The sequence below is a fragment of the Aythya marila genome (assembly GCF_965140915.1).
Source record: "Aythya marila genome assembly, chromosome: 1".
Lineage (NCBI taxonomy): Eukaryota > Metazoa > Chordata > Aves > Anseriformes > Anatidae > Aythya > Aythya marila.
This window is the reverse complement of record NC_139042.1, coordinates 150106716-150121880: the sequence shown is the minus strand read 5'-3', so window position 1 is coordinate 150121880 and position 15165 is coordinate 150106716. Positions and strand designations below refer to the sequence as shown.

Below are 15165 nucleotides of genomic sequence, written 5' to 3'. Positions count from 1 at the left end.
TGCCCGCGCCCCACAGCGAGGCCGCTTCCCCCCTCCCGGGGGCTTCGCCCTGCGGGCCGAGGCCTCGCCGAGGAGCTCGGGGGGCGATGGGGCTGAACCGAGCCGGGCTAAGCCGAGCCGAGCCGGGGCGGAGGAGCCGCCCCCGGGGCCGGCAGGGAAAGGGGAGGGGAGCTCGGGGCGCCCCCGCCTCCCGGCCCGCCCCGCCGCGCCCCATGGTGCCGGCGCGGGGCTGAGGCAGCGGCTGCGGGGCCGGCGGGGCGCTCAGAGCCGCGCCCGCCGCCGCCGGGCATGGAGGGTGCCGAGGCGGCCGCCCCCGGCAGCAGCAGCCCCGCACAGCCCCGCTGCTCCTCCTGCGGCTCCGGGCCCGGCGGGGGAGAGGCTGCGGCTGCGGCTGGGGCTGGGTTTGGGGCTGGGGCTGGGGCTGCAGCGGCCATGGAGGAGCCGCTGGTGGGGGAGGCTCCGGCTCCGTCGCCGGGGCCGAGGAAGCAGCAGGGGGTGAAGCGGCATCACCACAAGCACAACCTGAAGCATCGCTACGAGCTGCAGGAGACCTTGGGCAAAGGCACCTACGGCAAAGTCAAGCGGGCCATCGAGCGGTTTTCGGGCAGAGTGGTAAGGAAGGGGGACCGAGGGGGTGTTTTTTGGGGGTCCCCGTGGGGACGGGGCTTCGCCCGCGGGGTGGAAGCTGCCGCGTTTTGGGTGCTGGGGTGGTGCTGGAGTAAGGCATCAGGGCGTTTAAATTGATGTGTTGTTATTGGAAAAAAAAAAAAAATCAGGGTGGCTTGCTGCTCGTGTTTGGCTTTTACACGCGTCCCTCCCGTGCACGGTGATTCCTTTCCCAAGTGGAAATCCGCGAAACCTGTCACGCTCCCGGCTGGCCAGAGCAGCTCTCAGTCCTGTCAGGATGGCAAACATCGGCCAGAGCCGCCCTCGTGCAGTCCTGCTGTAGCGACCCAAACTTTGCTGACACCTAAAAAAAACCACCACGGGGACTGCAACCCCAGCCCCGTTGGTTTTTACGACCCGTCTCACTGCTCGGTTGTGCCGGCTGGCTCGAGGCTTGCAGCAGCCCAGAGGCTGTCCTGCAGAAACTCAGCTGCAGCGTTTCCTAGCACGAAAATGAAGAAACGCACAGGTTAGCCAGAGTTATTGGCATTTTCCCTCCGCTGAAACATGTAAGCGCCCTCGGAGGACGAGGGCTGCCCAGAGAAATAGACGCTTTTCCAAAGAGGTCCTCGCGCAGCTTTTCATATGAAGGAGACTAATTGAGTTTTCACCAGACTTCATCTAAAACCGAGGCATTTCCCTAGTGACATTACAGGTTTTGTCTCACTTGTCTCTCTGTTTCGCTTGTCTGGGAGCTCCACACGCACCCAGAGGCAGAGGCAACTGTAAAACAGCAAAAGGAATTGCAGATGCAGCGGCTTTAATAAGAGACATTTACTTTGCAACCGAATATCTTTGTGTCGACAGTGAAAATGAGGTTTCAGCCAAGCTGTGGAGTCATATCATGTATGCTTTCAGTTTATTAGCTCATTTGGAGGCTGGCTAAAGAGAAACCAGAGATGGACATCTCTGCACATGCTCACTCCAAGTATATGATTTTTAAAGTTTGCTGCCTTGGCTGTTTTACAGCGTCAGGCTAACAAAAGCTCCAGGGCTATATTATTTACTATTATTCTGTAAGCAGATAATTTATGAGTTTCATTACGTGATACAGTAAATAAGAGAATACATCCAAAAAATCATTTTAAAAGAGTCGATCAATTAGAAAATATTGACTGTATTGTCAATGGGATTTGGTTTTGTGAAGGGTCCTTGCTGAGGAAAGGATGTAGCATGGATGCGTGTCTAAGTTAACAGCGCACCTGTGGTCTTCTTGTCCTTTGCTATTCTCAAGCTCTTCAGCTCTGTAGCTAAAGGTACTTCAGTGATATGGTCTGAACTGAATTTATATGGCTAATGCCACCTCGAAATGGAGAGAGTGGAAATCAAAATACCACTGTGATCTTAGATGCCATAAAAACGTTACACTTGCTCTATCAGCTGGTATGTAGAAGCTAAACAAATCCTCGCAGGGGTGTTAGTTTTATACTACAGTAATATAACCCTTGGCGTGTGGCACTTCATAATTATTAACTAGTCTACAGGCAAGTTGTGGCGCAACGTGTCTGTTTGAACTTTAACATCTGCGAGTGTATGTAAAATATCCACATTTTGTCTGTTTACAGAATAAAAGCTAGTTGTTGGGAATCCAGCCAGACCTAAGGGAGCAGAAAACGCTTCTTGCTTTCTGACGGTTTTCCTGTCTGGCTGTTGCGCTGAGCACTGGTGGCTCTCCGAGGACTGAGACAGAAGCGCTGGCAGGATGACTGCTCAGAGAGGCACAGAGCTTCCCTTCGTTTTTTTTCTCTCCTTTTCTTCCCATTCCTCTCCTGTGATCTTATTAGTGGCCAGCACTGGCAGCACGAGCGAGCAGGTTGGCCTGGCTGTGTCCGTGTGTCCAGCAGGGGATGCAGGAGAGAGCGCTGCAGCCGACACCGCTCCCAGCACTGCTTCCACTGCAAGCTGTCTGACAACCAGCGGCCAGGTAGCCGCAGTCCCAAGGTCGCTGCAGTCCAGCCTGTTGGCTTCCTGTCCTGCTACTGGTTTAGGTAACCATCTTTTCTTTTCTAAGCAGCTATTGGGAGCTGTATGGTAGCAGATCGCAAAGCTGGACCGTGGAAGCGGCGCTGCGTTCCCAGTCATCAGCCCTCTCCATCCCTCTCCTGCTTGGTCTTTCCACTTTCCTCGTCTGTTAACATCTCTTTTGCTCTATGGTGTTTCATAAAGATATTTGCATGATTAGCTGGGCTCTTAATGTGAAACACGAGCACTGGGTTTGTTGTCATCCATATGGCAACAATAAACAGCTCATGAGGGAAATAGAAATTGGCAAATGTGAGTTAATGAAGTAAAGCCAAGGTGCGAAGACGGTTCAGTCTGAGGTACGTGTGTGCTCTCCTCTTGTGCCGTTGCAGGATTGCTGTTGGCTAGAATGGAAGTAGTATTTGTTACTTATTAACAGGCTTACAGGTTCATTCAAATTGGTGTAGTTTCTTTGTCTTTCCTCTTAGCTCAGTGAAACGTGATCGTAAAGTTTCCTGCCATAAAGCTCCAGGGTAGCTTGCACGATATGTATGTCGTTTGTTATTGGAAACAACTTAGGTGCATTTGTGTACTAGTTACCAGAGTGACTGCAGACAGTGCTGCGTGCTGCACGAAGCCGTTAAAATAATGCCCACCGCATGACGTACGAGGTGCCTAATTTCGCCAGCAAGATTTCCTTCATTAGTACTGGCTCAGTACGCACCGTGTAACTTATGATATTTTAAATTAAGGCACCTGTTAGTGAGTGTAGGGATGAAGAGAAGATATTTCAGGCCTGTGAAGTGACACTCACGTTGACATTTCTGTGGGTGTTTTCTCCGCTTGTCATCTTGCACATGTTAAAGCAAAGAACTGAGCTTTTGTTCACGGTGTGTATTCGGGCTTTGCTAGCCAAGAAATCCCCAGCTACACTTATGTCAGCATTAGATAAGCTGTGCATCGACCACCTCCGGCCGATCCCCTGCGTGGTGTGCAAAGGACGACACTGCTGGGCTCCTCGGTGGCCGAAAGGTTTGGCTGGAGCAAGTTCTTCTTGCAGGATGATTTTCCCCATTGCAAGATCTATGAGCTTTTCTCCCTCTCTTTCCTTAGGCTGCACGAGGGAGGCAATGGGGAGCAGCTGCAGGGGCCTCCTCTCTCCCTTCTGAGCCAGGGCATCTTTTTTTCCTCCTCACCAGCAGGTGGAGGAAGCACTATTCTTCTCCAGCCGCTCCTGCAGAAAGTTAATTATTTTGGGAATTGATGACAAGCTGCAGCCCGACATGAAAAGCAGGCGTGCGGCGCATATTTGTGCGGGCGTGTTACGGTTTGTGGTGCATGCTGTTTCTCTCTGCTGTGCAGAAGTGCAGGTGGAAGGATGTTGCCAAATTATGTTGGTTTCCGAATTAAAATCCAGTAAGAAAAACAAACTTTAGATCTAAACAGAAATATTTTCAGTTGCGACTCCAGTGAACATCTTTGCTTTGAAACAGCTCTGCTTCACGGTGATTTCGGAGAGTTGTGCAGGGCTTGGAAACCATGTGAGAGAAGCAGATTACATGAAAGCAGGACCTGTGCTTCGCTGCCTTTATTTCTGTGTGTTACTACAAAAGCAAAACATGAGCACCAGCAATGACAGCTCTGTCATGTCAGGAATTAACGCTTTGTCTGCTGCTCAGCTGCTTGCTTGTTGGGGTGTGGTTTTTTAAGGGTTCCAGATAAGGTAAAAGTGTGCTCGTGAGTCGTCAGGGATGGTGGAGCACTTGTCCCAATTCCCTTCCCTGTTTTGCTGATGCTGTGAGGAGGACGGTGGCTGTCCACTGCCTTCAAGTACCTATCACGAACTGAACTCTTCTAGTCAATAAAAATCCATGTTAAAATCACGTTCATGTTGCAAAGACAAACTCCACACAAATAGAAAATGTTGGTATTCCTCTCTTCCCTCTTAGGTATGTGAATTATCTCACCAGCTTTAATGACATGTTATACTTCCATTTTTTTTCCTGAGAACTGCTTCATTTGGCACCTGGGTCAGTGCTCCATACAGATTTTTATCTTGATCCTTCAGCGTGCATCCTCTGCAGAATGATGTCCAAATCTGAGGCTGTTTATTTTTATTTATTTGAGACTCTTTGTTGTTCTTATTAGGATGTCTTCCTTTATTGCAGACACCGGTGGAAGTATCTACACAGCACTGCTGTGATGTGAAGTGCTCGTACAGTACTTTGCACAGCAGGATCCTGGTTTGCGAACATGGCTTCCACAGCTATGATAATACACTTGAATAATAGTAACAATGGCTCGTATCATTACCCCGTTTTATACGTGAGAAAGAAAAACTTACAGATTAAAGCCAAAACCATCACAAGTATCAGCTCATTTTGGGTGCACAACCTAACACCTGATTTTTTTCCAGCCACATAGTGTACGTAACATCAGGGTCCTACAGATGACAGCCTCCTCCTGCAGAGCTCCGTCACTCTCTCCTTCTGGGCTCTCCCTACCCAGGGCTTTTGTCCTGGTGTGACATTCGGCGTCAGTCTCCACTCCTGACCCCTTTGCACTCTGCTTGTGCTCCTGCCTCTTGCTTTGTTCTGTGTGCCAGTGCTGTGACCCGCGCCGAAATCGCGGCCGTGCTCATGGTGCCGGAGCTGGGAGCTGCCAGTGGGATCCGTGCACTTCTGCAGCCACGTGGGGCCAGGCGCTGCCCAGTGGGAGCGGGGGCCTTGCACAAACCTAGTGCCAAAACCCAACCGTTTGCACGTCTTGAAAGGAGAAAACCGTGCTTTTTAGGGACTCGTAATGTGACCAAATCTGGACACGTTTTCATGGTGCTGAAGGCATGTTAGTGAAACCTGGGTTGTCCTTCATAATTTTTTTTATAATAAAAAGAAAAAAAAAGTCATGGAAATTCTAGATCTGGAATGTTTGAAACAGTATTTGGGCTTGCACATGGCTTTGTTGTTAATTTATTTGTTACCACCCCTAATTATTATCTGCGAAAATGATTATAAAGGGAAGAAAAAAACCACCAAATTTAATCTAGTGATTAAGTAATCATGGTGAATCATGATTCACCATGAATACTGTAGGTTTATTACAATAGGAGTTGCCACCTGATTATATAAAATGACTTCAGTCTTCACAAAAACACTTGAGTAGCTGAAATGTCAAAGATGAACTTGAACATCAAGGGCTGCAAACAGAAACAGCTGATTACAGCATGCAGGCCATGAGGTGAGAGGCACCTCCAGTCCTTGGAGAGGTGGATTCGTACCGAGGAGCGCAGGTCAGTGATATAAAAGCTTGAAAAGTCTGGCTAGCCACTAAGGGGTCATCTGAATGCGTTAGCCTGTCAAATCTTTTACCAAATGAAAGAACAGCATGTTCTTTCCGAGCTTTGAATGGGCATCAAGTAAAATTCCTTTGAAGATTTTTGTACTGTCTTACAGGTGAATGAATAACAGAGTCATGAGAAAATGCTTTTTTTTTTTTTTTTTTTTTTTTTTTTAATTATATTGGACAATATCAGGCAGGTCAATTTCCTCTGCCTCAGTACATCCCATTGGGAAAGGATGCTGCTTCGTACAGAGAAGTTAGGCTAACTGCAGGGGCACGTTTTGGCCTGATACATACCTATTGTGAACCCACTAAATGTGAAATTCACAACAGAATTTGAGCTGATGTTTATAGCACAGCCTTCGGCTCAAAACACTGTAAAATGCCTAAGCATTATTGCAAATGGTTTCAAAGCACCATATGCTAGAGAATGCAACAGAATGGAAATTGCTTGTAGAAAGTCTTTCATTAGATATGGATAAAATATACTGTGTTTTTTGGTGGCATGTGTTTTAAAAATTATTATTATTTTTTAAGAACCACAATGCGGATTTGCCATGTGGAGACAATTATTGTATATACTGTAGTTTGGGGTCATACATGTTGAATAAAACGTGTGGAATGTGCAGTTCTTGCGAGCAATTGTTTATTCTTTGCAGAACTGTAATCGTAGTTAGTCTGTGTTTTGTCTGGTAAATAAATAGCTGGAGAGCCTTTGCTGGGCTGAAGAATCTGGAGGGGGCATGTGGTGGCCAAGCAGCGCCAAGGAGGAATGCCCCAGGTGGGTTAAAAAAGATCACAGAATCAGTCACTTAGGTTGGAAGAGACCTCCAAGATCACCTAGTCCAACCTCTGATACATCAGTCTTCAACGCGGGCAGGCCAATGTGTGTCAAGCCATGATGATCCAAGTGCAGACCATATGGGATGCATTTCCAGTGCCCACATGCCAAGGATTCACAAACTGGCTGCTGCTGTTGGCTTTGATGAGGGCATTGCCCTGATCACAGAATCACAGAATTTCTAGGTTGGAAGATACCTCAAGATCGTCGAGTCCAACCTCTGACCTAACACTAACAAGTCCTCCACTAAGATTTAGGTCTCAGCCTCCTGTACCATGCTCAGGACCCCTCTATATCTGCACAAACCAGGATGCCGACACCAGAGCATCTCCTCCATCTGAACAGACATGTTCCTCACAGAAGGACAGTGTTGTCTTCTACACTCTACCTATGTAAAGTGGGACCAAAACCGTATGTTTTCTGCTCCAGTGCCAGCTGATGCTACAGAGAGCATTGGTCTCGTCTCTTGCTTGCGTCCTGCCCAAATCGCCCAGACGTGCACCTGCCATTTTATAGAAAATGCTCCTGGTGTTAGCCCTTGGTGGGTCACTGTACTTGGCATGGCTGGTATGTCGGAGGAAATGTCTCGCATGAAAAGGTCTCTTTGTAAATATGCAAATTACATTTGTCAGCGTTTTCCTCAAATCTCTTCCACCAGATGTGGGTACCATGTGTGTCCACTTAATAAACTAAACTCGAAATAATTTCCACTTTGCTAGATATATGGGGAATAGCCAGGGGGGGCGGGTAGCGAACTACAAAGCAAGGTAAAAACTGCATATGTGTGCTGTTATATTTGATGACCAATTCATTAAAGCCATAAGTGTATCCAGGCTTTCAATAGTGTTCTCCTGCTGTTGCTTCCTGCACTCCCTGGCTACAAAATCAGTCTCTATGGCTCTCATTTGTCTTACCCACATGAAAGACTTTGAGCATCTGCAAGTTATGATTTGAGAAGTATCTGCTTTTAAACAGAATGTATTTATCACCATGTCTTCACAGGCAACATGGTACATTGTATAAATTAGAGGATCCTAGACCTTTGAACACTAGGGGGCTGGGTGAGATATTCCATGAGTCGACGGTGTCTGGCCATCCTGATCAAACATCCTGGACCCACACCAAAAATGCCAGATGTTCAATAGATGTGGGGGCCCTCCTGTAACCTTTGCTGCATGTTGAACTGGGGGATGTGGGGAGGGGGCGAGATCGTAGCCATCCATTGCTCTTACGCTGTTTTAATGCTCTCATATATTTTCTGTTTCAAACTGAACACCGTGAACCAACCCTCAGTTCATCCTGTTAAGCCCATACACAGTATTAATACTTGCAGTGCCTTAACTCTCCGAAGGCAGGTGGGATTTGCTACTAGCCTTGGTGCTTTACAAGACATCAGCCCTTAAAACTGTCACTGGCCCACGGCTGGTTGCAAGTTCTGGATCTTGCTCAAGTGTGACTTTTTTTTCAGGCTCTGTTCTTGCAGACAGAGGAAAATAATAAAATATTTTAATGGGTGTTTCCTTTAATTTAAAACAACAACAACAGCGACAGAACAGCAACGCAGCAGCTTTGGAAAGAGGGAGGGGTTGGCATGGCTGGTATGTTCAAAATACTCTTGGCCATCTCTGGGTGCATGCAAAATCTCAAAACAAATGCAGGTCTTGCGGTGCATAAGTAATTTGAATGCTGCAGAATCCACTCCAGCAGCTCCTAGAGGCTAGCCCAAAAATGTCTGTAAGAAGACAGCGCATGTTGCTCCACTTAACGTGCGACCATCAGTCTTGGGCTATCTTCTCAGCCTTCCCACCTCCCTTGCTGCGTTTCCATCTCACCTCAGCTCCACTGATGACACAACCCTCTCCTCATCCTCCTCTTCATCCCGGCCACCCTCCCTGGCCCCACACAGTCTGTGCCAGGCCCAAGCAGACAGGGCAGCCACAGAGGGATGAAGGCACGTTGGTGTTAGGCCACCTGCGATACTGGGTGGTGATAGGGAGGCTTCCTGCACCGGGCTGGCCATCTCTCTGCTAAACCCAGAGCCCTTCAGCTGCCCTGGCCCTGCTGCTGGCATATGGGACGACTTAAGCAGAATCGCTGGAGGAGCCAAATGTCTTTGTTCTGAGGTCTGGCTGCTCGAGGGGCTTGCAATTATGCTAATGTCTCGCTGTGTCAGAGAGCTGAGTCAGCGTGTTTGGGTTTAAGCAGCACTGCCTTGGAATAAAGACAGTAGTTAAGGGATATTAAACTTAAATAAAAATCGGTTGTTTCTGTGAAAAGATACCATTGCATGGCTAAAATTTAGCCGTTCATGGATGGATCAGAAAGATATGGGCCGTGACGTAGATGGAAATCACAGAGCCCACATATCATGTTTCCCATGCAAACGAGGACATTTCATCTCTGTTACAATTTCTAATCTCCACAAACTCCCTGATGATGAATGATATCTCCCTTTATTTTAGAGACAAATCTAATTTAAGAAGTGATCATGAGTATTTTTCACGGTACTGACTAAAAGAGTTAGCAATGAAGGTTGGATAAAAATACCTGCTCGAACCTTGTCATACTGAACAAATGTTCCTTTTTTTTTTTCTTAAAAAAAAAAAAAAAAAAAAAAAAAAGAGATGAACATTTGGCGTAGGCAACAGTGCTTTGTTGTCATTGATACAAGAAGATTAAGTCTTTCGCACACACATTTAACAGGAAAAGATGGCAAGGCATTTGTTAAAAGAAAAACAGCTCTGGAGGCAGGAGTTTGGGGTTGTCATTTATTTGCTTATTTTTGCCATTGTGTTCTGCGTGGATCAAACCTGGTCACTGCTCATGTGACATTTGGCTGGGACAGGGTGCGAGTGCCACCCCACCACCAGTTATCTGGAGAGCTTGAGGGACGCCTGGTGTGGCGGTGTCCTCAGCAGGACCGTGGCTCATACCCAAATACTTCAGCATAGGCAAAATAAGTTTTTGGTGGGTGAGCACGGGAGGGTGCAGCCTCTCTGGTGCTGAGTGCTGCAGCACCACGCAGCCTGGAGCATGGGAGAGCTGCGCAACAGCACAAGGCAAAACGCCTGCAAAACCTGCCAGAAGGCAAAGCTGCTGAGCAGAGTATTCAGCATTCATTAACAAGCAGGACATCTGGGCTGCTATCCGCACTTGACACTTGACTTGTGATTGTAACTGTCAACTGGATTTTGGGGGGAGCTTAGATGCACTTCTTAGCAATTTTTACCATTCCCTCGGTTCTGATACCAATCAGTTTGGCTTGGGCCTAGCTGACCTTACAGGGATACAACCAAGAGGCTTCCACATTGCCCTCCCATTTTTAACCAGGCCTCTACATGAGTAATGCAGTGTCCTTTACACTATGCTGCCTTTTCCTTTCATGTAGTCAGCCTTTCCCTTATCTCTGTTTCTTGCTGGGCTTTTGCCCATCAAGCGGCTGTCGGAGCACCTCATAGCCTGCCGTAGCCTCACCATGACTCTGTCAGTACGTAGACTCACTCTGTCCATTTTCCCAAAGAGGAGATGAGGTGATATCTGCATTTTGGTGCTGCACCAGCTTAGCTGGGCTGGGTGGGCCAGCCCTGTGCTTCAGGCAATGCCCGTGGTGGGTGCAGTAGTGCCAAGCACAGGCTTCCTTCCCTCGCAGTGTTTACTGCCCTTGGGTGCTGAAACGGGGAGAAATACAGAAGCAGGCCTCTGCGGGTCCGTCTCCTGCAGGGGTGCATTGCCATAGCTTGATGCTTCGAGCACCAAGGGTGTTGGATGGTTTCCCTCAGGTCACCCAGCAGGTCTGTGGCAGAGGCACAAAGAAACCGAGGTGGGCTACAGCTTCATCACTGGGCCGGGCCTGGCTCTTTCTTCTGTGTGTACAGCCTCTTCTGCATCAGAAAGATGGCTCATTGACCAAGGTCCTCTTGTCATGGCTGCGGTCACACAGCAGAGGGGTTGGTGACACTTTTTCCAAAGCCTTCCAGCTGCTGTGCCTTGGTGCTTGGTCCCTGCTGGGTACCACAGCAAGTCCTTTAGACCCGGGAGGAGCACGGGCCTTCAGCTAGGCAGCACATCGTGCTTACATCTGGGCCAGGGACCAGCCCTCTTTTTCAACAACAGGATTTTTTTTCTGCGTACAATTTGAGAGCTTTCTGCCAGGTGAAGCAAGTGTATTCTCCCAGTTCATCCTGTCTGGCATCTCATTATGACAACACAGTCTAATGGGACCGATGAAATGCTTCGTTGTGGATTGCCTGTCACTCGTGAGGAATTCGTCAGGGAAAGGAATTTCATTCTGTACTTCAGCCTCCTTCCAGCCTCTCTCGGATGAAAAGAAAACTCCGCAGCCGTGAATGTAACTGGTTATCGTTATTGGATATCATTACTCACTCACTTGGAGCATAAAAAAAAAACTCGCATCCCTTGTGATGTCGTGGGTGAAATGCTGCTCTCGGTTACATTAACACTGTTGTAAACCGAAGAGTAGAATTTGGCCCTTTGTTTCAATTGAAATAGTTGTTTAACACAGGCAAGGACTAAACAATGCACTTGAAAGCAATTTGTGTTATTGTCTGTAGAGCAGAGCTTGTATTTTATGAACTGGCTGATCATAAAGACAGCATAAATCATGTAAAGCATTCTCATTTACTTTTTCTTTCTTTTTTCTTTTTGCAGATGGGGCTTGTAGAGTAGAGTTGCAGTCAAATGTCTGCTCCAGGATATTTTAGTTGAACTGTGTGAGTCCATTAAACAAATGTAATGGCTTTTTGGAAAGAAGTGCTGCGTGTTTCAAACCAAATGTTTTACATAGAGAACATCTGGGTAGCGCTGGGTGTTTGTATGTAGAGCACATCAGACAGCAGCCTTAGTGAGCTCAGCTGGGAGGTTGCCTGGGATGTAGTTGTAGGATATGACAGTTCAGTTGTTGTAGGGAATAATTCCTATGAAGTATTGCCATAAACCGAATGTTTGGCACAAACAGCTCTATCTTTGTTTTACTGCACACCCAAGTTATTCTTCTTATCTACCCAGCAAAACTCTAAACAATGTTTAAACAATGCAGTAAATGTTGGCACCTCATGAGCAGCAGCGTGCCCATTAAAGCAAGCTTGGAGAAAGCAGCGTGAAGGGGGAATTCGGCTCACTCTGTTTTCAGGGATTCCTGCCACAGACAACGCGGCGTGAGTGAGTGATGAATGCAGTATGTGCAAGTGCTGTGGAGGGTTGAGCTGGAAGTGATCGACGGTACAGTGGTGTTGCGTGCTGTTGCTTTGAGGAATGTGAAAACACAAAACCGGTGATATCCGCACAATTAGCCTGACATTAGGGTTTGTTGGGGCTACTGGAAGAACTTGAACCTAACTTGAACCTAAATTAACAAGCCCGCTTTTATTTTGCGACATCAGAGGTGCTATACTTCCAGGAAATGTAGGAAATGTTGAACAGAGTTTTATTTGGGTGTCTGTTCTTAAATTATTTCTGCAGTTTAGCTGAGGAATGCACGGCTCAAATGAGATGAAAGTTGTAATTTCCAGAGTAGCGATGCAGCTTCCCCTTTCAGGATTGTTTAAGTAAAAAGTTAAACAAAGTGGGTTAGGCAGTCTTTCGCTCCGGTCCCTTGTGGACAGCAATTCACGTTGTGCAGCACTGCTTTAATAGTTCTGCTCGGTACGACATGATTTGTGGTATTTGCTGCGATGAATTTCTGGCCTGAGCAGCGTGAGAGGGAATTGCTCCTCACTCGGAGGAAGGTGGTACATCCAAGTCTGTGCGAAGGTCGCTGGCAGGGTGAAGCGGGAAGCCTGCGCTGCTGCTGCTGCACTACCTAACAACTTCGCTTTTGGCACGGGGACCCCAGAAAGCCGAGTGCTAACTCTCCCTCGTTCGACTGACCCCAGCCAAAGCGCAGGCCAAAAAAGGTGTTTGTGCGTGTTGAAGAAGGGGGCAACAGTCCTGGAGATCGCGCAGGCTGGGGGAGTTTGCCAAAAGCTTTCCATCCCTTTCTTTAAAAATAAACGCAAAGCGGTTTGCTGCTTCTCCCCTCCAAGGTAACTGCTCCCCATAACTGCTTATAACAACTGCCTGTAGTTTCGAACTTCTCTTGTAGCAAGGTGGAGTTATGCTTTTAAAGCTGCAAAATTGCATGACAGCCAGCCACTTCTTGGTAGGAAAGCGTAATTCAGTTCTCCCCATCACGTCTATTCCAGGCCCTGCTGGCTGTGGGGAGTGAGAGTGTTCCTGTTCCTGTATTATTCCCTCCACTGAGCCATTAGGGTGGCCCTGGTAAATTACTTCTGATAAATAAAAGGGAACAACAGGAGGTTTCTCTACCTTCAGGGGTATAAATATTTCTTAGAAATCAGAGACGGATGGGGAAGAAATGTTAGCAAAGTCCTTTCCTCCCTCTGTAGCAATTCCACCGCCTTCTGTCATAAATTCTAGGAGGGTCCCTTCCAAAAAGGGACCATTAAATAGGTAACATCCAGCCTGGCCAATGCAATACTGGAGCAGTGCTTTTACAAAAACAAATTTAATACTGCAACGTGATCTGCAAGGCCTGGAGCAAAATAACCTGGGTGAGGCTTGATACAAACGGTTGCCAATCTTTTTGTTTTCCAAGAGTATTTTTCCAGATAGGATGTGGGTCTATGGTTCACCAGATTCCCACCAGGAAATGTTTATATTTTGGTCCTTCTTAGAATTTAGTAAATTATACAAGATGTAGGTGCTTCTAAGCTGATGGTCTCATGTCGTTAACCCTTCCAACTATGCTGTTTATACACCTCCATGTACCTTCTGTGATACAGTCTCAGTGGCCCACCATCTCTGCGCAACAAATGCTTGCTCATTAATGATAATCCAAAGCCTAAGCTCTAAGCTCAAGGTTAAAGTCTCTGCATGCTTCCAAATTCCACCAAAGGTTATTTAGGAACTTGAGGTGGTCAAGCAGTGTAGCGCTGGGTATTGGGTTTTGATTAGCGTTGTAGTACCTGAAGGACATTTCTTGAAGAAAGAATCTTCTCAAGTTTTTCATATCCTGTTGGTGAAATAACACTTTCTTTCTCCTTTCAATTAACTCTTAGCCTTCTTTGAAGGACTGCAGAACCAGGAGAGCAAAATTAAAGGATCCGCACAATACCAGGTGACATAGCATTTGTGCCAGAAGGGATGTTGTAAAGATGCACAGAGCTCTTAGCAGTTCTGAGGCTTCCCTGAACTCACAGACACTTCAGGGAAAAGGAGAGAATAAGCTGAATTACATTTGTTTACCCACGACTTCCTCAAGCAGAACTTACCAAGTGAATGAAAATGCACTGTCAGGTGGCTTCTTGGAAAAAAAAAAAAAAGTGTTGTAAAAAAGTGTTTAAACAAAGTCCAACTTCTTTCCTTGTTTAATGTGAATTACAGCCTTGCAGTGATATAGCACCTTTCACCTAAACATATGCAAAATCACTTTGGAGACTCTGGTAACTGCTCAGGTTACCATTATTTAGCAATTATTTAGCAGCACGTTGCAATAGTCTGCAGCAGTTGCTTAGAGGGTGTGAATATCTCCATTTCCAACTTAAAATATTGGGAGGAATTGCAGGAGACTGTCCATTTCAGACTGGAAATAGATCCAGGCTCTGGGGCTTTTTACCCCTCTTCTCAAGAAAGTCATAAAGGGCTTTTTCTACAGAAGTAGCCAGGATCTTGGTTTTGCATTTCATTCCCAAATCAGTGCCTCGAACAGTGTGCACTCCTACTATGGAGGATTACTTCAGTGTGATTCACTGCTTATTCACAACTAAAAAAACAACTTTGAATTAAAATCCCTCTCTGTTGCCCCAGGTTAGCATTTTGCATGAGATCAGCAGCTTTGGTAGCTGTGAGATCAAGCCTCAAATGAATGTGAGATCTATCTTCCAGTTTTCGGAGGGGGAATCTGTAATATCCATGTAACACTGAGAACAGTAAACTTGGGGCTTGTGAATTCCTTCACTCCTCTTTAACCTGACTCGCCAGTAATTTAATTAGTGCTAACCAGTCTGCACACTGAGTTGCAGAAGTTAAAAGACCGACACATGATTCACTTCCAGTGACTTTTCCTCTTTTGCACATGTGCTGGATGGAGCTGCACTGTATTTGGAAGTTGATCAATAGCGATTGCACAATTCTAACCTTATTTAAACTATGATATAAACAGACATGATAGAAACGGATGCTACCAGGTTTTTTCCTACTTATAAGTGAAGTCAGATTTTTTATTTTTTATTTTTTGGTTCCAACAAAATCGTAACCTGGAAGAAAAGCAGTTAGACTTTGTGTAATCCCAATGCAGTGTAGCATTTGGCTTTTGTAAATGTGGAAGCCAAAAATAAACA

General features: G+C 46.7%; 1 protein-coding gene across 1 annotated transcript in view; it reads left to right on the top strand.

The window, feature by feature from the left end:
• The first annotated feature begins 225 nt into the window (after positions 1–225).
• The window catches only part of NUAK1 (NUAK family kinase 1), a 48140-nt gene continuing 33200 nt past the window's right edge, over positions 226–15165 (top strand). The window contains exon 1 of the mRNA XM_082751834.1: positions 226–612. Coding sequence (XP_082607960.1) covers positions 289–612 — 324 coding nt within the window. The 5' untranslated portion in view covers positions 226–288. The remainder of the gene's footprint in view (positions 613–15165) is intronic.